The sequence below is a fragment of the Melopsittacus undulatus genome, chromosome 6 (genome assembly GCF_012275295.1).
Source record: "Melopsittacus undulatus isolate bMelUnd1 chromosome 6, bMelUnd1.mat.Z, whole genome shotgun sequence".
Taxonomy (NCBI): Eukaryota; Metazoa; Chordata; class Aves; order Psittaciformes; family Psittaculidae; genus Melopsittacus; species Melopsittacus undulatus.
The window spans coordinates 27,272,145-27,296,626 of NC_047532.1; the positions used below are offsets into that span (position 1 = coordinate 27,272,145).

General features: G+C 37.8%; 1 protein-coding gene across 7 annotated transcripts in view; it reads left to right on the top strand.

Moving 5' to 3' along the window:
• The window catches only part of PXYLP1 (2-phosphoxylose phosphatase 1), a 59,833-nt gene extending 35,899 nt beyond the window's left edge, over positions 1-23,934 (top strand). For all 7 annotated transcript variants that reach the window (XM_031047240.2, XM_034064007.1, XM_031047239.2 and 4 more), the window contains 4 exons: positions 7,760-7,921; positions 8,816-8,942; positions 18,892-19,031; positions 21,601-23,934. In XM_031047240.2, the coding sequence (XP_030903100.2) occupies positions 7,760-7,921; positions 8,816-8,942; positions 18,892-19,031; positions 21,601-22,532 (1,361 nt within the window). In that variant the 3' untranslated portion in view covers positions 22,533-23,934. The remainder of the gene's footprint in view (positions 1-7,759; positions 7,922-8,815; positions 8,943-18,891; positions 19,032-21,600) is intronic.
• The last annotated feature ends 548 nt before the right edge of the window (positions 23,935-24,482 follow it).

Here is a 24,482-nt window from a genome sequence, read left to right on the forward strand (position 1 = left end):
CGTTTCTGCTGAAGAACAGTTGAGGCAATGCTGAAGTTTGCTTTGGCTGTGAAAAACAGTATCTGTTTATCCTAAACCTTAATTCAAATTTCCCTTATTCTTTCTAGTTAGAAGAGAGTGGTTGGTTCCTCACATAGCTTGTCCTGCTTGTCCCATGACTGACTGGCTGAATCCTCCAGGTGGAGGGAGGATAGTGAGGGAAGTGGTAATTCAGGCTCTGTTCTGACTGGGTCTGCAAAAGTAAAGGAAAAAGGAAATCCACCTTTTTATTATATCACAAAGAGTAATTTGGGAAGGAAACGAGACTATAACTTTTGTGTCATCGTTTGCCGAGGTATCTCCAGAGAGGACGCCTTAAACCGGAGTGAGCGGAAGCACCGCGTCCCGGAGCCTCAGGTCTGAGCGGCGAGAGCCCCGAGCCCTCGCCAGGCCTTGCCCAGGACCTGGCAGCTCCGCGGAGACGGGCAGGGGCTCACAGGGGCGGTGCCAGGAGGGGCGGTCCCGCCCTAAGAGGGGAAAACCCGCCCCGAAGAGAGTTTGATGCGGGGGTTGGCGCCGGGAGCGGGCAGCGGGCGGGGTGCTCCTCTCAGGGGTAGGGACCGCTCTGGGAGCTCTGCTGTGGTTGCCCCGGGGGCGGCAGCGGCGGCACCAAACAGAGCAGATGAGAGGGGAGGCTGCAGCGCAGAGCGCGGGGTGCAGGCGAGGGTGCAGATTGGGAGGGGCTGCCCTGGTGGAGGTCCTCTTGCAGCAGGGGCTGAGCTGCGGGACGCTGTCAGTAGCTGAAAGGTGTCAGGGAAGCTGAGTGCTCCAGGCCCAGGCTGTGCACCAGTAGTAGCCCTGTTTACTGGTGCAGTGTGCGTTTCCTCGTTAGCCCCCTGCAGAACTATGAAACCGTTCTGGGTGGGGTTGTCAGATTCTGGAGCAGGAAGACCTTTGCTTTTTATTGTACTTTTTTTTTTGGTGCTGTGGTTGTTTCTTTTTTTTTGGGGGGGGGGGGGGGGGGGTGTTTTTGTTTTGGTTTTTTTTGTTTGGGTTTGGGTGTTTTTTATTGGTTTTGGTTTTAGGGTTTTTTTGTGGACTTTTTTTTTCCCCCTTTGTTACTAGCTCCCAGCTTCCTGGACTAATGCCATACTCCTTTTCTGTATGCAGTATGGTGGACACTTGTGGCACCTGCAGAGTCTGCATTTTGGATGAAGGCCCTCTCTGTTAATATAGATCTCACCTTTTGAGGCTTGCAAAGCCTTTATTCAGCTGTACAAAAGAATAAAATGAGAAGGGTAGATTGTGTGTCACACAGGCATATCTGAACTTCATTGGTGTCCAAATATGCATTTCGAAATCCGAAGCAGAACTCTAAAGTGACCCTTGGGATGAGTGCAGGGTGGCAGGGCTCAAGCCCAGGGTGGCTTGGTATTGGAGTTATTGCAGCTTTATGCCCAGGCTTCCTTGCTGCCAAACTGCCAGCATGTACCTTTGGTGTTGCCCTACATGCTCTCCAGCCCATGTGCGCTTTATCTGCTTTTTCCAGATTGTTTTCTTGCTGTATGCATCTTCACCTTTTCCCCCATCTCAGGTTTTTGAAGCCTTCCTACCTCCTTCTGGTGGTTCTTCCCTACACTTCTCTTTTCCTAGCTGCTTTTCTTTTTTTTTCTTTTTTTTTTTTCTTCAGAGGAAGAGCAACTAGAAGAGAAGCCTGTATTTCATCATCAGAATTTCACAAGCCTGAGTGCTCTTCTCTGCGCTGGGCACCCTTGTTAGTGCCCTGCTAGGAGCGGGGGGGGGGGGGGGGGGGGGGGGGGAGGAGGAAGGAGGAAGGTGGAGGAGGAATAAATAACTTATTGTGCTCTCTGCTGTGCGTATTTGCTTTTTTTTTACCTGTTAGCATTAGGTTACTTTCAGTGGGGTTGGTAGAATTTTTTTTTGCTTTTATTTTTAATTTTTTTCCTTGCATTTTTGCTGTGTGGCTTCATTTCCATGTGACTATTTTAAATAGTACGTTTGCATGGGGCTGAAAGAACCTTCTGTTTTGTGAAAGATGAAAACTTCAGGTCTCTGTTCAGTGAGAATATTGAGACTAACATGGCTACTTGGGCTGCTGCTTTGCAGGCTGGTTGGAGCTACAAGAGAAAACAGAAATGGAAAATGGTTTTGCTGCCTATCTATCTGGGTTTAGGTAAATATTAGTGGATTTTTTTAAATGGATAAATGTTTTTTTGGTGGTCAGGGGTGATACCTTTTGTTTTTCGAAACAAACTAGGACTGCAAGAGGTTAAGAAACCGGTAATGGGGTGATTAAGCATTTAATTTGGTGTTTCTACTATATGAACTGCACTTTGCTTTGTATTTGACTTGCTGCTGTACTGAGGTCTGTCAAATTTATGTCAGTTTTGTAGCCCTAATTCATATCAGGCTGGCTTCTGCTTGGGCTTCTGAGTACACTAGCTGATTTGATAAACTTGACATTGTTCCAGAAGGGATTAGTTGCTGTATAGTGATTGTTACAGTCGTTATTCTGAAAGCACTTAAGAGTGATTTTCTCTCTTGCTTAGAAACTACTTATCTCATAGTTGTCTTTTTTGATACATTTTTGTGCCATTGAGGTCTTGGTGGGGGGGAGGAGGAAGGGGTGGGACGCATGAGGGGGGGGTGGAAATCTGTTGAATTAGCTTCTTGGTCTTATGACCTATTTAAGGTAATATTTAATGCACACTAAGAATAAAACCATATGTCATAATATTTAAGATGCCACTGGTTTTGTTCATAAAGACAAAGCAGTTGACTTTAAAATTCGGTCTCCATTTTCTGTGGTTCTATTTAAAATAAAAATTACTGGAGGATTTTTATTTCATTAAATTTAGTATCAGAGTTTGGATTTTATTTCCTCTGAATTTTGTCAGCTTAAAAAAGCTCAGCTTGGACCTGCAAAATGCCTGAAGGCGGGAGTGATTCTCCAGCACTGTTTAGTTATCCTACCATGTGACTAGTGCCCCTCTGTCTCTCACAGGATAGCTGCTGACTGTTCTATCAAGTCTTGCTTCTATCTGATACCAGCCCATGGGTTTAGTTCTACTTTGTATTTTAAGTAGCTTGAACTAGCTGGAACACGAAGCAGAGTTGCATTGAGGTCTCTTTCTTTTTACTGTTTCTGTAAATCTTTTGCTTTTTTCCTAGATACAACTCTTTAAAAATTAATGTTTCAAAGTAGTTTTTATGCAGTTTCTTTAGTTTTAAAAATTAGCTTATGAATAGTGCGAGATATTTATTTTCTTTCCCTTTTTGTTGTCAGACTAGCTCTATAATAATATGTACATAGAATCACAGAATCATAGAATAGTTAGGGTTGGAAAGGACCTTAAGATCATCTAGTTCCAACAGGGACACCTCACACTAAACCATGTCACCCAAGGCTTCATCCAACCTAGCCTTGAACACTGCCAGGGATGGAGCATTCACAACCTCCCTGGACAACCCATTCCAGTACCTCACCACCCTAACAGTAAAGAATTTCTTCCTTATATCCAGTCTAAACCTCCCCTGTTTAAGTTTCAACCCATTACCCCTTGTCCTATCACTACATATTCTTCATAGTTTCAGCATTGGCAAAGTTTCCAGTTAGATCACCAAATAGGTTTCAGATATGTTTTATTAACTGCCCTGGCTGCGGGGAGTGAACATTAAAATCATCTGTTTCATTTCTGTTTTACAGTGTTGTATTCCTGTCATAGTAAAACATCAGCTTTGAAAGGCACAGCAGTGTAAAAATCCTTTTCAAAAACTCCCTTAATCGAAGATTTAAGTATGACTATATACACATTGGTAGAACTTGTGTTTTGGGCAAGTGCTTGTTACTGTTAACTAATAGAGCAAGTCATAAAACAGTGCTAAGCTATAAAAAGTTGTGGGAAACCTAGATAACAGAATTCTGATCTTATGATTTACAGCTGAAAGAGTACAACAGAGTTTGCAAAAAAAAATTAATTCCAGCTCCATATGAAGGACCGTTTTGGACTATTTCCCCCCACTGTGAGCTGTGTCAGTCCAATACTGCTGTAGGTTGGCTAGTTACATATGGACCAGTGTCATGGGTTGAGCATGTTTTGAGGGTGGTTTTGTTCAAGGTTTTTTTCCAGCCAGGTGGAGGAGGGGAGGCCGGGAGGAAGGAGAGACAGGACACCCGACCCAGGCTAGGCAATGAGGTATAGACTTAGGAAACAGAGGTGGGATTGACACTGCAGAGGAGGACTTTCAGTAATTAAATACTTGGATACAGAGAGACAGTTGGCTCTCCAAAGAGCTTTAAATAGCTGAACTATGTGGTGAAGTGGGTACCAAAATGGAGGAACTAGTGGAGCCTTCTGGGCAGTAGAGAGCTGGAGAGGATGAGGTGTGCAAAGAAGGACTCAACAGTGAGGAAGTGGGATAAATGAAGACAGCAAGGAAACATGAAGCCCAGGTATTTGAAATTAAAAAGGAGGGAGAAAGGAAGAAACATCATAAATACACAAGGCATTAGCAATGTCGAGAGAATTACAGAAGATGAGAAAACAATTGAGAGACCACTGAGACTTTAGTTGTTGGTATATATCCTGGCTTCAGTACGGAAAAATGTGTCATCATTCGGACCAGCAGAAGTCTTGAGTCCTGATCCAAAGTACTGAAATTGCATAACTGTTACAGCTTGTGAGGAGCTTTAACAAGGGGAAAGAAAGGCTGACCTTGCTGGGTGGGCTTTTCAGGGTCACTGTGCTGATAAGGCTGAGCAAACAGAAAGCATCTTTCCAATTGGAATTCATCTCTCCTTGGTCTTGTTCCTTCCACCTTCTTTGGGAATACTCTACTCTTATGTGTATACATTTGGTAGAAATTTCCAGTAGACTGACTAGACTGGTACCTGGATCATATGATTTTTTTTTTCTATTTAATATTTCTCCCCCAGTACGTCTTATTTCAAGTGTGCTAAAAGTAAATACTGTTTGCTACAAAAGTGCTTATTTAGGTGACTGGAGATTTTTTACCTTCTTGATATTTTTCTCTGTCAAACATACAAACAGTTTGAATTATTTATGTCAAGTTATAGAACAGTTTGTGTCAGAAAGGACCTTTTCAAGATCATCTAATCCAATTCCCCTCCCATGGTCAGGGACATTTTTCACTAGATGAGGTTGCTCAGATATGTTCAGAAATCCGGACAACATGGTTATGCTCCAGGCAGGTTCAAAGTTAGAAGCTCCTTTAGCCCAGTCCCTATCTGAGATACTTGGACATGGTGGTAGTAGATTAGTGGGGAAAGTAGTTTACTAGGCTTGTACTATGTCCCTCCTTCCCTGGTATAAACCAGGCTTATTCACTGTACAGTTAGGGCAGTATTTACTAGCTGTTACTAATTAATAAATGTAGTTAGCATTTAGAGTAGGATAATTTTTAACAAACTTTTAAAATTAATGACAGGAACGGTTATTATTCTTAATCTCTTGAGTCCACAAAACAGTCTTGCATTGCACCCAGAACTGCTGTGTTGATCCTTTAAAGGTGTTGTCAGTGGCTTTTTAAACTTCAAACATGTAATCTGATAATCCTGTAGGTGCTATTTTTAATATGCAATTTTAGTTTTAAGTAGAGTAGACTTCTCTAAGATTTAGTGCTTTTCCTTATTCTTAAATTCATCTGGCACTGTTAAAATATTTATTCAGCTAGTTTTATTTGCAGATAGCAAGTCTCAATTCTAATCAAATATTTGGCTCCATGAATTGTAGGCGCTTGATCTTAATCAGATAATGTATGCATCTGTTGTCTGCTGTAGTTATTAGTGCACAAATGTGATCTATTTGGGTTTTTTTTTGTAGTTAAAACTGCCTGAGAAGAAAAATTAGGTGCCTTCTTTTGCTTTTAAATCTCCCAATCAAATTTTAGCACTAGGGAATAGCTGCTGCTGTTGGGGTATGGTTTCCCCTGTCTTCTGAAACACTTCCATGAGTGCTAAAGCCAATTCCATATGTTCTTGTGACACTAAGCAATCAGTAGCAATGTTGTGAGTTGCTCTGGAGAAAAAGGTGTTAGCAGAAAGCTGAGAATTGCTGCTCCTAACCTTTTCTGGCTAGGAAACTCAACCAGTATAACACAACTGCTGGAATTTCCCATTTCTACTTTTTAACCAGCTACTGTCTTGTAATGTAGCTTACTTGCAGAGTCCAGCAACCGTTGTAGCACACTCTTAGCTTTTGGGATTTATACCCCAAATACAAATTTGCTGCAAGCTCCGCTTCAAGTCAGAGTTACCAACCTCTGATAGATGTTGCCAAGACTGTGTGACCACTAGAGTTTCTTGGTCAGTGGTTTGCACTGACTCACGGTAACGTGAGTCTTCACATGGAAAGAGCTAAAGACTGAATCTGATAGATAAATGCTGGAAAGGCAGCTGAGCTCTGCAGTTTAAGTGGCCAAAATCAAAACTACAGTTTAATTCTCACCAGCTACAGTCCTGTGGGCAGTTATATGCAAAATCTGAAACAGCTTAAGGAAAAGTTGAAAGTCTCTTCACTTTGCAAGTATTAGCTGTGTCAACAGCACTAGGAACAGTATGGAAAATGCTTCAATTCTGGTTTTGGCAGGCAAAGAGAAACCACATAAAATATTTAAAATGTAGTGAAATGTGTTACATTAACGGCTGCATGCTCTTAAAAATCTTTGTATGTTTCACTTCAGTTTGCTGTTTTCATTGGTTTTCTTTGTCTGCACAACTCTACTGTGGAACAAATTCACCTCTTAAATTAAGACTGGGAATCAAGATGCAACTGAGGAACTGACCCAGAAGGATTAGTAAAATTCTGCATTGAAATGTCTTCTCTTTCTTTTTAATTTTTCCCTCTCACCACAGAAGACTACTAAGGGTAAAAATATTAACACTTTCCCTTGTCATTTTAACCTTCAAATCTTCTGGAGATTTAAATATCAGAAAATAATAATAGAAAAAGAAAGTGGTCATTTGTTGTTACAAGTAGGCTTGTAAGGTTCAAAAATTAACAAATGCTTTCACATCAAGACAAGGTAAACAGACATGGCCAATACAGCTCTGGCCTTGAATTCAGATATGCTTCAGCATGCTTCTGTGTCAGAAGACGTAGTGATGGTATTTATGTTAATTTCCTTGCCGTGTGTGTTAACTGCATTTCTCTGTATGTAATATTTTTGTGTCTCTGTTGCATTGCAACTAATATAGTTTGTGTGCATTTTCTTTAGATAAGTCAGACTATTTAAGGCTTGCAAGGGTAACAATGGAATGGCAGAAATTAGTAAGAAATTTTGAACAATCCAGCCCCTTCAATCTCAACTACTTTGTTTTCCCAGTGGTTTGTAGCACCATTGACATAACTGTGCTGTCTTTTGCTTAAGTCCTTCAATCTCAGTTTTTAAATTAAAATGATGAGAGACAGCTGGGCCTGTTACAGCCCTTTTCTTCCTGTTCATACTCTTAGAGCTTTATGAGAAGCTGTCAGAGCAGCCTCAAGAAGAGTGCAAAAGGGAAAGTTGTTCTACATCTAGACGTATTTCTGCAGTTTTAGTCAAGCATTGACTTTGCTAAAGAGCTCTCTGGGCTTGCTTTACTATGTATATCATGAAAAAATCACAGCGAAGATCTATACAGTAGAGTGACATCTTTTCATGGAAACCATAATCTTTGTGCATAATTACTTTTTAGAAAAAGTCCTAGATTTCCTTAAACACCTTTAAAGGTATATGGCGTATGTTTTGCATTTTTCAGTGCATTTAATCCCAGTGAACTCTGTCAGGGAAGATGGGATGAACACTAAGAGCCGAAAGAGAATAATGCCTGGTTTGCTGACTGAGCCTCCTGCAATAGATCCTGTTTATGAAGCGCGTGTTTACTGCAACATTCCCACCATTGCGGAGCGCAGCATGGAAGGTAAGCTTTGTAAATGCAAATGACAGCTTATTTGCTTGTTTCTACATGATGTCATTGGACATGATAACTTTGTACATTGTCAGTTCTTTGGTGCTTGGAGAAGGAACAGCAAATGCCAGCTGGTTGCTGAATTCTGTTAAATCAGTCAAAATATCCTGTTCTTCTTTTCTTCCCTTTATATCTTCTCTGTTGTGTTGATTTTTGGAGGTGGTTTTGTTTCCAGTCAATGGTCAACTGGAGGCTTAAAACTGAAAGGTGTGGGAGAGATACAGGTATTTAATACTTGAACTGTAATTCTTTTTACAAGTGAGCTGCATTGTAAACAGTTGACTTGGAATTCAAAAAAATACCCTAACCTCCAAAACACAGAAGTAATTAATTTTAGAACTCCAAACCAGTAGTCAGCTAGAAGGTACATCTGCATTCTTTCCCTAGCAAGACAGCAGCAAGTTATTCTGAATGAGTTCCTTCATTGGAATATCCCACCAATACATGTAAAATAAATTACAAACTGGTATATCAAGAAGTTCCACATTAGAAATGCTGCAAAATCCATCATTATGCTAGTGGTCTGGAAGAGAGGCATTATAAAAGTGGGTCAACATTATCATGTTGGAGGAATTCAGTGCTCGAGTAATGTCTTGTATAGTTGCTGGACTTTAGATGTATTGTGGAAACTGTACTAAGTTGTCTTGCAGTTTAAAGTGGAAATCCTTCTTGAGATGGTAAGTTGTCATTTCTTATGGGGTTTTCTTTCACTGAATTGCCAAAACTATTAATCTAATTATACCTGCTCTATTTTATTAAAGAAAACATGTGCAAAGAAAAGATTTCTCTCTCACTCCTTTTTGGGGGTTTGTTTCCCCCCCTCCCCCTTTTCTGTCTTCACTTTAGGGCATGCACCTCATTATTTTAGGCTAGTTTCAGTTCAAGTGTTGATTCGACATGGCGACAGATATCCACTATATGCCATTCCCAAGACAAAGAGACCTGACATTGACTGTATACTGCAGCCTAACAGGTGAAATTCTTGGTTTTCATCTTTGATAAGTGTGTGTTTTGGTTGATAATTATTTCATTCCTCTTCAGGAAACAATTTGTGCAGCCTGAAGTACATTGTGACTTCTTGTGCATTGGCATGGATTATAAAAAAAAGAAGACTGCATCAGTACAATTTCCTTGGAAACAGGAACTATTACCTGTTACCAGTTCAGATCAGAAGAAATTCTTGGTATATCTTTAAAAAGCAAAACCTATTTAATTGAATATTTAGGTTACCATTCCTCTTAGATAAGCTTCTAGATGTTTTCTAAATGCATGTGCAGTATTTGAGAATGTCTCTTCCATTTCAGCTAAGTATACTTCCTTTCATGGAATACAAACAGGTCTGAGCTCATCACTACCATAGGAAAATGAATATTTGTGATTTGTCATTATCTTTAACTTTTCAGAAATATAGGTTATCATAGTTCCTTCAAATTAATGATCAAAGTTATTAGTTAAAGTCAGTGTTCAGGAAAAAATATGAAGGTTGTCCATTTAACTATTAAAAGTTAAACAAAAAGTACATTATTCGCTACTTGAAAACTACACTTTTACTTTAGTTACCATTCACTGGTTAAAACTGTCACACTTTATTTGTGTCTGTCATTAAACCATAAACATTTACCTCTCTATTTCATTATAGTGTGCTTCTGTGTAATATCATGTCTTTGTAGATGTCTGATGCTTGTCTTCATATACGAACCATTGTGAGCTGTAGCTATAAACTGGATTGCTTCTCTTCCTTGTGGAAGAACCTTTCTTTCTTGTTTGTCTCATTGATAAAGAGGAATTATAGTGTTAGAGCAGTAGAAATAAACAGTGATGATGTAATCACCAACCTTTGTCTTAGCTTGCTTGATTACATGAGGGTTTTTCCTTTTAAGTAGGATCTGTGGTATTGTTTGGGTTTGTTTTTCCAAATAAAAATTGAGGCCTTACAAGTGAACCTACTGAATACTTACGGTTTTTCTTGGTATTTTTCTTTTAACTATCAGATGTGTTAGCAAAACCTCTAAGCAAATCTACACATTTATGCTGCTGCCCACTCAGCAGTGTCAGGTGTGGAGATTTCAGTAACTGGGAGCTGCATCTGGTTTGTGCACACTTGCACACCTTACTCAGGAAAAGAGTTATAGCATGCTGGTATACAAAACAATGCAGATATACCATAAATATTTTTTTGAGAACAGCATGAAATCTCCTATCTTTAAAGAAATAATGTTCTTGCTTTTCAATTATTCAGAATTGGCTTTACTCTCCCGTGCTGAAAGTGTTAATGGAACACTGAAAGTACATTTCTGACTTAGATACATCAGATGCGTGTTTCTTGTTTAGATAGATTCATGGGCTGTGTTCCTTGAAATTTTAGTAGCTTCCTGTCATCAATAGCATTTATGATTTTTATCTTTTATACCTGAAATAGTCTGTCCTTGCAGCTTTTCCTTAATGGGCTTTTAACAAATGAATCTCTCTGAAGGAGAAGATGGATTATGGTACACTTTTACGCTTCTAGGTTTGTGATTAGCTAGTCTACAGCAGTTCCGTTTGAAAACATGAACCAGTTTTCATAACTGGTCCTATGTCAGTTTCTGGCTCAAGTATATTAAAACCTAAACACCATTGTGATATTGCACAGTAGGAATGTTGCTTAAATACACTGAAGTGACATGAAAGAATACCTGAAGCTAATCATCTCATAAAGCTGTTGGGAAGCTTGATTAAAGAGGCTTGCCTAGTATCTAGTAGATACATACAGTAGGGGACACAAAAGCTGGCAGAAAATGATAATAAAATAGGGTCTTTCTCTGAAGAAGACTGAAATATGTTGCTTTTCTTTTCATATACCTGGCTGCATAAAAAAATTGTGCTTGTTATTAGTAGGTGTCCTGAAATCTGCAAGGCGTGCAATGCTGACTTCAGTTGTGGTCAGTGTTGTAATGCTATTTGGCACGAGTAATTGAAAAGTAACCATTAGTGCTGAATCAAGGGCAACCCTACAAAAGTCTGAAACCATCACCAGTTTTCACCTGTATGTGTGTCTACCTGTTCATAGGTAACAGGTACTTAGGAGCTCCCAAGTTATATTCACGCTACTGTATCTACCTGCCTACATTTTGCATGAGGATCTAAACAGATTTAAAGTTTCCTCTTATACCATATTGGTTGCTACTTTTCTGTATTGATACTTCAGCTTCCACCACAAAAATCCTTGTTTTGTGAAAGTGGCATTTGGTGATCCTATCTAACATCCTCCAAGAGAAGTTTGACTTCTTTGAGAGGTGTCCAATCCCAACAGTGTTCTATGCCCGCTGTGAGCTGACTGGCTTTCTGAAATTAGATATGCAGCTCTGAGATTGCAGACAGGAGACCAAAGATCAATTATCTCTGCAGTAGATTTAACTGACCAATTAATTTCTTTATCAAGATGAAAAATGAATCATCTGCTAATAGCTATGACAACATTTTTAATTACCTGCCTATAAGGGCTGAGATTATTCTCAGCATGAAATACTAAGTAAAGAAATATGATCCAGATTCCTTCTGGAGTTCTTATAGGCTGTGATCTCCTGATCTTGCTCAGTATCTGTCACATTAGAATGTATGTGAGAACACTTTATTGCAAAGATGTTAACTGCACGTGACAATGTTGTATGAGAAGCTGTATTTCTCAGTATTACCGTGCCATGCAAGACCTCAGTTTTGTATTTGTCAGAAAAGTTTTTATAGCTGTTTCTGCTTCAGTTTCAGGCAAGGAACACAGCATGAAGGCCCTGAACTCAGGAGAACTATCCACATAAGGCAGAGAAGTAGTGCAGCTTTTAACATTTCCAACAGAATCACCAAGTCAAGCAGATAGGAGGGCACAGTGTCAGGATGTGATGGGGCTAGCAGGGTAGATGCTCTTGGCTATTACTAATTAATGAAGCATTAGAACATCAGTATATAGATGATACCTCCCTTACCATTCGCAGCTGCTGAAAATGAGTGGAGAACCAAAAAGACTTTGTCTCCTTGAAGCAAAGTTTATGTAAAATAGAATCTCCTGGGTGACTTTGAAAGGGCAGCAGAAAGATTAAAGGAATTGACTGTGCCATTTCATCCAGATGTGTTAAAGCTGACCTGAATAAAGCTAGAATTGTTAGCTTCTGCCATTGTTTTGAATGGAACATTTATTACTTCAACATCAGGAAGCTATTTGCTGCATTTGGTTGTCAGGCCTATATTCTTTTATTATGTAAATTTGGTGCTCAGTTGTAAACATATTTATGTCAAGAGTATTACAAGGTATATAATTGCTACCTTTGAACTAAAGCTTTTGTGGTGCTGTATGGCTAAGATGTCTGAAACTCTGCCTTATTTAAGCTATCTTGACTTCAGTTTCAGATAAGTATGCTGCTCATATTCAGTCTGTTCTTTATTTGACTTGGCATTCAGCTGATGGAATTCATTAATTAAGTAGATTATGCTACAGGCCCATGGACTTCTAATGGGTATGCAAAATAGCCTTGAGGTCACACGTCGGTTTTGTGAATTATGGATTGTGACATGTAAGTGTGAAATGAATATAAGCAAATGGATTAGATGCTTTGGAGATTTTTTTCATCTAAAACTTCAATTAATATTATTTTCATTGTTCTGGAAACAAATTTCCAAAGGGAGCTGAATAATATGTACTTTCGTTTCCTCAAGAAAATTAATGGAATGATGTTACAAAAATCCTTTCATTGTAGTGTTTGCTTATGGGAAGAATAAATTAATCTTCCACATTTTCCCTTTGTATCTTACAGTGTCAAAACTATAAATGTTCTATACTGCATATAAAATGCAAAAGTATGTAAGTATATACTTATAAAATCATAAATGTACTATATTGCATATAAAAATATGCAATGTTTCTTCACTGAGTTTGTATGCAAGACAGTGAAATAATGCTTTTTGAAAGATGCTATCGTTTCATAGTATGCTGGCTTAATTAGCATATGCTTTGAGGCATTTTGAAAGGTGTTGATGTTAATCATAAGAAGCTTAGTAATAAACATTTGAATTTTAGCTTCAATATGCACATATCTTGAGACTGCCAGAAAAATTAGAGCAAAAAGTGTGGGAGAGACAAGTACCATATTGTAAGCTAAAGGAGGTGTGGGTTTGACTTGGAGGGAGGTCAAACATGATGCAGGCCAGAATTAGGTGAAGAAAGGTCTCCTGAGGGCTCTTCTGACTTCTCTAGAAACTCAGAAGAGCAATGAAGTAGACTGGATCACTACAGAGTGTTATAAAAATGTAAAGGCTCTAAGACCTATATGAATAAATATGCCCCAACAGTACTGATGCTGTTGTAACTATCTGTTTTGTAGACTGCAATAATCTATTGTTGGTTTTAGTGGCTCTTCCATTCATTTGCCTTCTAAAAGGAAACAGTATAGTCCTTTGATCTAACGCTTTTTTTTGTCTACTTAAACATCACAGAAAACATGTTATTTTTTCTTGAAGTTGTAATTTTTTTCATTTTAAGTAAAGAGAAGAGGGACTGCCCTTTGGTTCAGTTACCAGACAAGATCTTGTATATCTATTTTATGATCACAGAAAGGTAACGTTCCTCTGTCCAAAGCTTTGTGTGTGCCAGGCGTGGTCATGTTTACTCACCAAGTGACACACTGAGGGTTCTGCAACTCCCTGTGAGATGTTCAGTCCTCTGCAAATTCTGCATTTATTAACAAAAGTGACATTTGCATAGATAAATGCAATTTGGGAAGGAAAAAGTTATATCTCATTTTTGTAAATGTCCACCTCCACAAGTTCTTTCTTGTGGCGTGTAGACCTCAGAATTCTATAGTGCTGTAAAAGGACAGCACTGTGCAGTTACAGAGGTAAGATGAATAAAAAGTGTACCTCTCCGTAATTCTACTTTTAATTAAGCGACACAGTAATTAATAATTACATTTTCTGACAGTTTCTTTTTAATTATAACCTTGACCAACATTATTTAATTATAACCTTGGCCTGTAGCATTTTGCATAGTGGCAAAAGCATGTTATTTATGCCACTCCTGAATTTTTATGAACATGTAAATTATTAAATAAACTGTAGTTACCTCTAGTTTTGTCAAGATGATGTCTTTCCACGTCTGTTACTTAAATTCTGTAACTTGGCAATTTTTAGAGATATATGGTCTCAAATTTGTATATGGTTCAAAAGAGCATTCAGTTTAATGAGTTGGAGGACAGAGTGAATGCTGTGGTTTGTTGACCATCAGATTTGTTTAAGAAACAAGGCTTATGCTGTACTTCATTTTACAGTATACATAGTAGAAATAAGGCAGTAGTTCAGTGGTCTAGTAGCCTTAATAGGGAAGAATGTTAAAGGAATCTCAGACTGTTCCTACTGAGGAATTAATTTTTATAAAAGTAATCCTAAAATTAATAAACATTAAGATGGGGAATTAATAAACGTAAGGTGGGGAATTTTTACCCAAATTGACCTTGTTGTGTCTGTTTTGCAGTTTAGGTCTAGAGGAGCAAAACTAGATCCAATTTCTATTTATGTTTTAATTCTTTAATAAAACTAATTTCTGCTAACAAGGATCAGAAGGGAAGCAAGTATTTCACAAGTAGACAGTATAAATCAATAGCAGCATTTTCCTGAGTGATCCTGAAAAAAGTAGCCCTGAGACACAGTAATGATTTTCTTTTTGCTCTGTGAATTAACTATGAATTCTAGCGATGGTCTTCATACTGTGCTGATGATGATAATATTTAAACAAAGGCAACCAGCTCAAAGAGCTAACATTTTACCAAAATAGGCTTCCATGCACTCAGTCTGAGCATCACTTTATCCAGGGGCAGAAAGCCTCATTTTCTCCTGAACCAGTTCCTAAATATCGACCTTGATCTTAAGGTCCTTTTCAACCCTAACTATTCTATGATTCTATGACTTCAGTTAGTCTCATGGGGTGGGGTACAAGAATGTCCTGGGACAAAGTTATTGTACTGCTATGCAAGATTTGAAGGTTTGCTGTACAGTATCTTTAAACTTAATGTGAAACTGCATGAATAAGGTTTCATACCTTTGCGTGTCTATAATGGGTGCAATAGATATATTTTTGTTCATGTTTCTGACAGTGTTTTGTGCCATTATAGCGTTACCATCCAAAATCAATCAGCAGATTTTCTGAGGTGTCATGTGCATGCGCTCACTCTGATACTATATTTCTCACTTTGCTGTGCTAATTCAAAACAACCAGCAAGTTAGTGTTCACTTCTCATAAATAAGTAAGATAGATAAATAAAGAAATCAGTCCATCAAGCAATTAATTAAAAAAAACAACCACCTCATTTCTATTTTTTTTGTATCTCAGCTCCTCAAGGAAAAAGGAAATTGTTATTAAAGGGTGAAAAGATGTCAGCTCAGTTGCTGGCATTTGAACCATAGTTCAAATGGTTGCACAGGATGGTTTCTTTCAGTGTACACTGGTTACAGTGTAGTAATAAAGAGGTGACATTTTGGTATTAAAGCTTCTTAAGACCTTTACAAATAAGATATTTAAATGTTGAATAAGGATTTAAATGTTGGTCTATTTTAATGCTAGTGCATGAAACCTGCACTATTAAATCTGGGCCCATTATCCTAGTGTTTAGTTTGTAAATAACAAAAAGATAAGCCGAATTCATTATTTGAGGGGAAAATAAGCGTCCTCAGTTTTGTCACAGATAAAATTTATTTTATTTTACAAAAATAAGATTATTAAAAGGAAAATTAACAGACATTAAAGATGGAAATAGATATTCAAAATTAAGAAAAAGTATGTTTATTGCTAGTGATGTTAGGTGAAAAGCCATTCCGTCTTCTGACACAATTTGAGATACTTATTGTATAGATACATTTCCCAAATGTAGTAACTTATCATCATAATGCCCAGCAACATACAGAATGTCATCTCTTTAGCCCATTTTTATTTTCTGGTTACTTTTATGGAAATTAAATTTTAAGGATATGTCAGTCTTTTCAACTATACAACTGAGTAATTTTCTTTGCTTCCCACTCAAACAGTCCCAGCAGTCTTAGTCGTGTTGCCTAGATACTCCCATCTCTTGCAGCATCTGTAAATTGGCCAATTCAACAGAAGGATTCATATTCTAAATAAAAGAGAAATCTTGGGGCAGGGAGGGGGAATCTTTTGTTACCAGGTGGCCGGAGTGGCGCAGTGAATTTTGCTGTTAAGAAAAATAAGTTTTTATTTGCTCAGTTATACAGGGTTAATCAGGAGAATTGTCAGTTTGTTCAGAATCTTGTTGCATACATGAGGATTACTTTCAGGGTAATAGTATATTGTAGCCTGAGATGCTGTCCTTGTCAGGCAAAATAGTTCTTACTTCTGTTGCTTTTTTGGGGGTTTTTTCTTCTTCCCCTGGGACGTATTTAGCAAGTAGTAAGCTTTGAATTTATATTCAGAAATACATTTAACAGTCATATTTCATAATTCAGTTCTGTAAGCATGTGCTTAACCTATGCTCACTTTGAAAAGAACGTAATCCAAAGTCAAGTAACTTGCATCTACATGGGTGTATGAAAAGCTGTATTAATATAGTGGAATATGATTTTATAAATTACCATATATGTTATTATTTTGTGTTGGATGTTAATTTATTTTCCCTGCCGCTTTTTAGATAAATCTTTTTGCAAAGTGCTGATACATACTTCTTTTTCTTCTTTTCTTTCCTCCTTCCCCCAAGTGATTGCTGAGACAGTTTTTATCAGTGTGGGTCTGATTCCATTAGTATTCAGATTTTTGTAAGCAAAGCAGCAAAAGAAGCAGAATGGTTAATGCAGTTCTTTTCATTTTCTTGCACATGTACTTGCAGAAATTGCTAATTAAGTAAACAGGGTTTAAGGAAAATTATGACTGACAATTTATTTGTCTTTATAGCTTTTTAAAGGGCAAAGTTTAGAACACTGGGGGTTCAGCCTGCTACATCTGTAATAAGCTTAAAAGGCTATTTACTAATGAGTTTAATTTAATTTTTTCTCAACCTGATTCTTCAATTTTTAGATTGTACTGCTGGGCTGTAAAAACAGTGAAATTTACAAAAAGTTAGTTCACCTCTGGAGCTGGATTAAGCTTTCTAATGTATGCTTACTGCAAGAGGAAGCTCTACTGCTTTGGAAAGGAGTAATACCTTTTTTATGTAGCTCTATTTCTCAAATACTAATTATCAGTTGAATTGTCAAAATTATAATATACAGAAGAAGCTGTGGATTTAGAATGCCATAAATTGGCTGGTTTTCTTTTTAATTGGAAGTAAAAATGAAAAAAAAAAAAGATATTTTTATCTCACCTTGCTTTTTGTCTCATTTACATTTTTTCTTTCTGGCAGTTGCACCAGAATTTATTGTACCATTTTATTCACAAGATATTTTTCTTTCTGAAGGCAAATTAAATACTAGAAAATTCAAGTTTTAAAAAATGGTATGAGAGTGAGCTACCTCTCTGTCGACAGAGGTATTGATTCTTATGAGACCTGTACACACATGCTGTCAGCATTGCTCTGCAAGAGGTGCTTTTGCACATGGGAGTGTCTTAGATGTCTCTTGTATGTATAAGCATGAATGTCTTTGTCTTAGTAAACTTTGATTAGACACTTCCTCCTACTTTAATAGTGTTATTGCTCCCTCTTGTGGTTCCTGCAACTCTTGAAGGTTTTTTTTTTCCAGACCTAAAGTTTTTGTATCACAATAGTTGATCATTTTAGCAAAGTGTAAATATGAACAATAAACACTAAAACCAGACTTCTGTAAAAGTTATGTGATCCAATTTATCTTCTATTTTTATATACTTTTGTTGTTGTTGTAAGTAACATAAAAAACATTTACTGTATTCAGGCTGAAAGCCCTATTAAAATTAGGACTGGCTGGGGTGGAGTTGGGTTGCTGGCTTTTGATTTAGTTCTACACCAAAGTAGAGAGGTGACTGTGTGACTTTTCTTGAATGTTGACATTTAACAAAGAAAATCCCTACTTATGTATTTCTGTTGCAGAAGTGTGATTGTAGATTTAGTTTTCTAAAGTTTTAAATCATTGTGGAGTTTTTTTGTGTGTGTAGTTTTCCACAGAGTAGTACAGCAGTGAACAGAGCCTGTAGTGTATCTGAAATTTGCAGATCAGTTTAGGACATCTAAGCATTCTTCCACTGACTTGAATTCAGTGAGTTAACTTAGGCATTTTTGTCTATATATCTTTTCCAGTTGCATTCATTATGTGCATTTTGGGAATATCTCATCTTTTTAAGTGTCCAGCAGTGTTGATCTCTTTCTTCGTAGGTAATGGTACAATATCCAAAACAATGATTTCTAATTTTAAGGGGGATACCAGATACTACTTTCCAGGTACCGCTTAACTGAGGCTGTTGTTGGAAAGGACCTGAAGATCATCTAGTTCCAATAAAAATAGAAATAAAGGCTGATATTGCAATCAGCATAGTATGTTACAAAACTTGATAATACCTTCAAGATCATCTACTTAAAATACTGGTTATTTGAACCCTTTTAGATTGTTAGTGCCTTTGGCCATAGGGTTAAAGTGCATTAGTACTTCAGAAACTGGACAGAGTATTTTTTGGTAAGGATTTTTTTTTAAAATTCACAACAGTATTAGTGACTACGTTTAAAAAAAAAAAAAACTTTCAAAATTAATTACCAAAAGGTATCATAGCTTTAACATGACAAGTTTCCCTGTAGGCCTTTGGTAGTTAGTAAGTACTTAGGTTTATCTTGCATACTTCCAAAAGTCTTCAGTGAGACCAGATGTTGTCTCAGTGGGAAATAACCTCACACCATTAAATGTCTGAGCTGATACAGTTAGAACACTTGACTCTCTTGAGCTGTTTTCCCATATACTTTTGGAAGTTTTCACATTTTGGTTTACCTCTCTAGGAAACCTTCTCATCCTCAGCTTGAAGCTTTCATTAAACATATGTCAAAAGGGTCTGCAGCCCAGATGGGTGGTTCCCTAAGCAGCCTGCCTCGCTACCCTAGCCATTCTTTGTGTGAAATGGGAGAGCTAACACAGACAGGTAAGTTCCAATAGAGCTCTGTCTTTTCCTCTGTTCTGTTAAATACAGTCTGCTTAAAAAGGGATCTCCTATTTTCTTTATATTGAAATAAATGCTTTTTTTTAATGGGAAATTTATAAAGTTGGTCATAGCCTAGCTTCTGCTAAGTTCTGCATATAGTATTAGAGTCTCCACAGTAAAAGTGGTAACAGTTCTAGAAACTGTGCTTTATCCTATAGTTTGCCAGCTCTGTTACAGATCCATCACACTTGCCATCTCTTAGTAATGTTATTTGTAACAAGTCATAGCACTTGCACCACAAAATTGCTTGGTCACCCTTGTAAGAAAACGGCATTGCTCAGTCCCTCCTGAGGAAGGTCTGTAAGGGTTTGTAATTCAGCACGGCCATGGAACTAAAGAATTTAGTTGCCAGTTTTTACCTGTGATGTAACTACTGTGTCCCCTGCAAGTGATTCAGATGCAATAGATAAATTTGATGCTTATATTATAGAAATAGAAAACTTTTTTACACATGGTGCTTTTTCCTTCTCTCCTCCCCTGCCCCAAGCTTTGCAGTGAAATCCCAAGGTTGTGGGTTTGGGCATATTTATTTTTGTAATTTTTTTCCACAGGAAAATTAGTTTTTTTCTTATTCCATCTATCGGGTCTGCTGAGCTACTTATTGGGAGGAAAGGTGGAAAGGTGGAAATTAGCAATTAAGCTCCAAACAACTATTTTTAAAAGTTGAAGTTTTGAGACTTTATCAGTATTACTTCTGGCAAGAAGACTGCTGAGCTCTGCTAGTGAACATATTGTTTAGTTTATCTGTACCAAAGGGGTGGGGGAGATGGGAGGTAACCGGAAGTGTTGCCATGAGGGATTTGTGTATGTAGAAGTATGTGGAGGTTGAGAGTAATGTGGTGCTGAGGGCATTGGGAATGTTAGAAAGAGATAATGTGTTCGGGATTGGAGAGGGAAAATGGTAGTGCTGGGTCAGAGCAGCGATAAAAGGGGCATTTGCAAAAGACCTCGGACTGCTGTCAGCAGGCAATAGAAAATATGAGGGGAACAAAAGGTAAGAAGGCAGAAGTATAGAAATAAGTTTTCACTTTATATGAAACAGATTCCACAGCTCTTGGAATTTTTTGTGTTCTCCACCCAGAATAGCCAGATGAACTAGTATGGGCTGAAGTCCATGTGTTTGTTTGCTGTGCTTATTTTTCTGCATATATCCATATCAGTGTGTCAGAACCAAACATATAGAAATGCTTTCCCACAAACATGTGGAAATATACTGTTGCACCACTGGGCAGAAATGCGACTGTGAGAAAGGTTATTCACATGTGGATTTTTCTCTTCAACATTCAGAATTTAACAGAAAATTCACATTAATAACACTTTTTGTTCTCCTATATCTTTTCAAATTTTAACATTGATCCATTCCATTTTGTTCCCACACCTTGCTTTTTACTATGTTGCTCTTTTTATCTGAAATACCAATGACTGGAAGAGCATATCACAGTGGATCTGGGTAGTCAGTAGGTTTGGAGACTGTGTATGGAGAACAAAAAGAGTGTTGAAGATCTGAGGAGTTAGTGGCATTTTCCATTTGCCAACTGTCTTTCCATTACCCTCCTGTATTCTTCAATCCAAAACTTGCCTGTCATATTCTTGTAAGTTCTGGGATCCCACCAGAAGAAATGCTTGTGTTAAGCGAGTGTCAATGCAAAATGATGTCAGAAGAAAGCTAGTCAGGTTACCAAGGAGCTCCTCCTAACACAGCATGCTGTGTGTGAAACTGGACTCAACACTGCCCACAGCTTGTAACTGAGAGAGTATCTGGGACTTGTATTGCCTGTAGTAAGCTATATAGATGGTCTGGTTCATAAAGGGTCCATGACTGCTGCTTTGCTGCTGTGGGAGGATAACACAAGCAAGGTGGATTCTGGAATAAAGGTTTTAGCATGTGAGAAGGATACGCACCCTCTTCCTTTCCAGCTGGATCAAGGCAGAGCATTAGTGTAAGATTTATTGAGCAATTGTAGCACTTCCCTGAAGAAAGTTGGAGAAGGAAGTTTGATGCAATTGACAAACCTCACCACTCTGTTTTGTGAGTTCACGCACTAGTTTATATTCTGTGTGTTCATTTCCTGACTGCTGGTAGTTTTACCAGCTGCCATAAATTTGCAGCGAGCACAGCATTCACTGCCTGCCTGAAAACCTGACTCAGGTGGAGTCTGGATTCATCTTCATAACTGTCTTTCAGGTATGGTAGACCCATTCAGTCTGTGTCTCTAGTCCAGAAAAATACTAAGGTTTGAAGCAAATCTTAAGGAGCCAGCTTTATTTATCTACATCTCAGTTTAACTCCTAGAATCTAAGACATACTGAAGAATAGCAGGTATCTCACATTACATGCAATATTCCTAAATAGTAAAGCATAGGTGAATTTCAGTTTTGAACTTTTTTGACCTTTAACCTAATTGTTCATCTACCAGTAGGACTGCTAGCTGTGTTTCTTTTTTTTTCCCCTCCCCTCAAAAAATCAAGATTCTAATAATGTGTTGTAACTTTTAAAATTCTCTTTCAGGGGTTGTGCAACACTTGAAAAATGGACAACTATTGCGAGATATTTATATAAACAAACATAAACTGCTTCTGAGTGACTGGACAGCAAAACAGCTTTACTTGGAGACAACAGGAAAAAGTCGAACCCTGCAGAGTGCTTTGGCACTGCTCTACACTTTTTTGCCAGATTTTGACTGGAAGAAAATTAACATCAGACATCAATGGAGCACCATTTTTTGCTCTGGAAGCTGCAACTGTCCTATGCGAAACCACTACCTGGAAGAGGAACAGCGCAGACAGTACAGTTTGCGGGTGAAAAACAATGACTTAGAGAAAATATATGTGGATATGGCAAAGGTTGTAGGCATTCCCACCAGGCAGTTGAGAGCTTCTAACCCAATAGATTCTCTCTTGTGCTATTTTTGCCACAATGTCAGTTTTCCATGTACCAAAACTGGCTGCATTGATATGGAACACTTCAAAGTGATCAAAAGACACCAGTTGGAGGATGAGAGAGAAAGACAGGAAAAGAAACTTTATTTCTTATATGCACTATTGGCTACTCATCCTCTCCTCAACCAAACTGTTAATCGGCTGCAGCGTATTGTAGAAGGGAAGAAAGAAGAAGTATTTGTTCTTTACTCTGCACATGATGTCACATTGTCACCTGTTCTTAGTGCCTTGGGCATTACAGATGCCAGATTTCCTAGATTTGCTGCCAGATTAGTTTTTGAGCTGTGGCAGGATGGGAAGAGACCCAAAGATCACTTTATCCGCATCCTGTATAATGGCGCTGATGTCACATTCCAGACCTCATTTTGTAGGGATTATTATAAAAAGTCCACAAAACCAATGTGCCCCCTAGAAAAATTTGTCAATTTTGTCAAGAGGGATGTGTTCTTAATTTTTAACAGCACTAGTTATTACGATGCATGTCATAGAAGACCACTGTAGGGAAGGAGAGTGGGAAGGAAACGATGTTAACTTGTGTATCAGTGAAAGTCTGTGTTCTGATTGAGGCACAGTTCAGTTCTGTTATTTCTTGTATGTGTAAGTACAAAAGGATATTGCTTGAAACATTCTTCAAATAGTTTTATTTTCATTCAGTCTGCAGGTAGTCTCCAACAGAAGAACAAGTACTGAGGGGATGTTATTGTATGTGTGTGCTCACGTATGCTGTGTGAACTCTGATGATAAATCACATGGCTGTTGTAACCTGGATGTCACTTGATAAAGGGTGAGAAAGCATAGACTTTGTTTTCCTGTACTCTGGAGCAATACTTGGATATCTTAATTTTAAAACCAAACCCACAATTTCAGTCATTTTAAGCAGTTTGTATCATGGTCTTTATGAATTCCAGGCATCTGTATTAAATAATTTGTAACTAATTCTTGAACCTCCCTACTAAAAAGAAAGCCTTGTAATGTTTAGGGGCAGGTCTTTAAAGCAAAGTGCATGTGTGTATCTGTGCATACTTGTCTGAGCACGTACAAAGGAGCATGTGCCTTTCTGACCTTGTAGACCTATAAATATTTGGCTATTGTTGCCAGTGCCAGAGAAGAGTGTACTGGAGAATAGATACAAAACTCTATTCTTTGATCGCACTTTCAGCACTTTGAATAGTTCAAACACAGTCTAGAAATACATAAAGGTCTCGTGACGTTAAGATAGATAGCAAATGCTAACATTACCACTAAACCTGAGTGGGAAATTAGGGTTAGAAATCAGTTTTATGGTGAAGTTTTGGTCTGTTTCCTGTTGTGAACATGTTAAAGCTGCTCTGCTATGGAACAGATCAGTGGTTTTGGAATTTGATGTAGTGACTGCTTGAGACAGCTTGACTGAACACTAAGAAAATTTTGTAGTTGATTTAGTATTTTTATGGACTAGGAAGTTCTTATTTTGTAAGATTAGACCTGTATGTATTGTACTGTGTATATTTGTAACACAGTAGATTTTTCTTACTTGTTTAGTTTGTAAAGAATTGTGAAGCTCACTTTAGATGTTTTTTTCCCCTTGATCAGGATGTTTAGACTTAAGAATAAACTGTCTTTTAGGGGTAACTTGAACAATGAGTAGATATGAAAACTTGTACTTCAAACTGCTTTCATCTGTTTAGGAGTGGTAAATTGAGAACCAATTTTTAATAGAACTCATAGAAATTTTATAATGGTGGAAGTTTTTTATGCCTCTAGAAATAATTTAGTTTGTGACTTGTGATGCAATGGTGCTAGTTTATCAAAGAAAACACAACTCAGCGTAAGTTCTCTGACTGTTGGCACATTCCACTCCCTCTGTTTTCAATGCTGCATTTGAGAATGTTTTTTTAAATAAAATTTTGGGGCCTGTTTGTAACTTGTGTGTTACATTTATTCTGACTTCCTTAGCTGTTTGCAGTAATAAGAGAGTGTGTATTGTGAAGTTGCTTGTTGCATTAGTAACTTCTGCACTTAATACATATTTTGGTTCCTAGTCTGAGAAGGAGCAAATAAACATTTTGCGAATACTGAAATATTATGTATGCCATATTAGAATGTGTAAATTCTGGAAACATTTTCTGTCTAAGACACTACCTCTGATAGTTGTTGTACATGTTTCTGTGCTGGAGGGCAAACAGGAGTAGAGAATCTGAAAGTTGAGCTCACTTTGTTATATATAAATGATGTGAACTGGATTGCTTGTCCAGTGTAAGTACTAAATACTCCAAAGAGCTGTTGAGCTATCAGCAAAAGCCAGCTATAGCTCTTCAGAGGGTTTTCTGTTGGACCTTTGTTGCTGTTTGGTGACCATTTGCAGGAATGATGCTAAAATGCAAAGAATGTTACCATGGGTGTATCATTGGTGTTTCAAGTGAGTTATTTAGAAACTCTGAACGCTTTACAGCTTCTGCACATGTCAGTCTA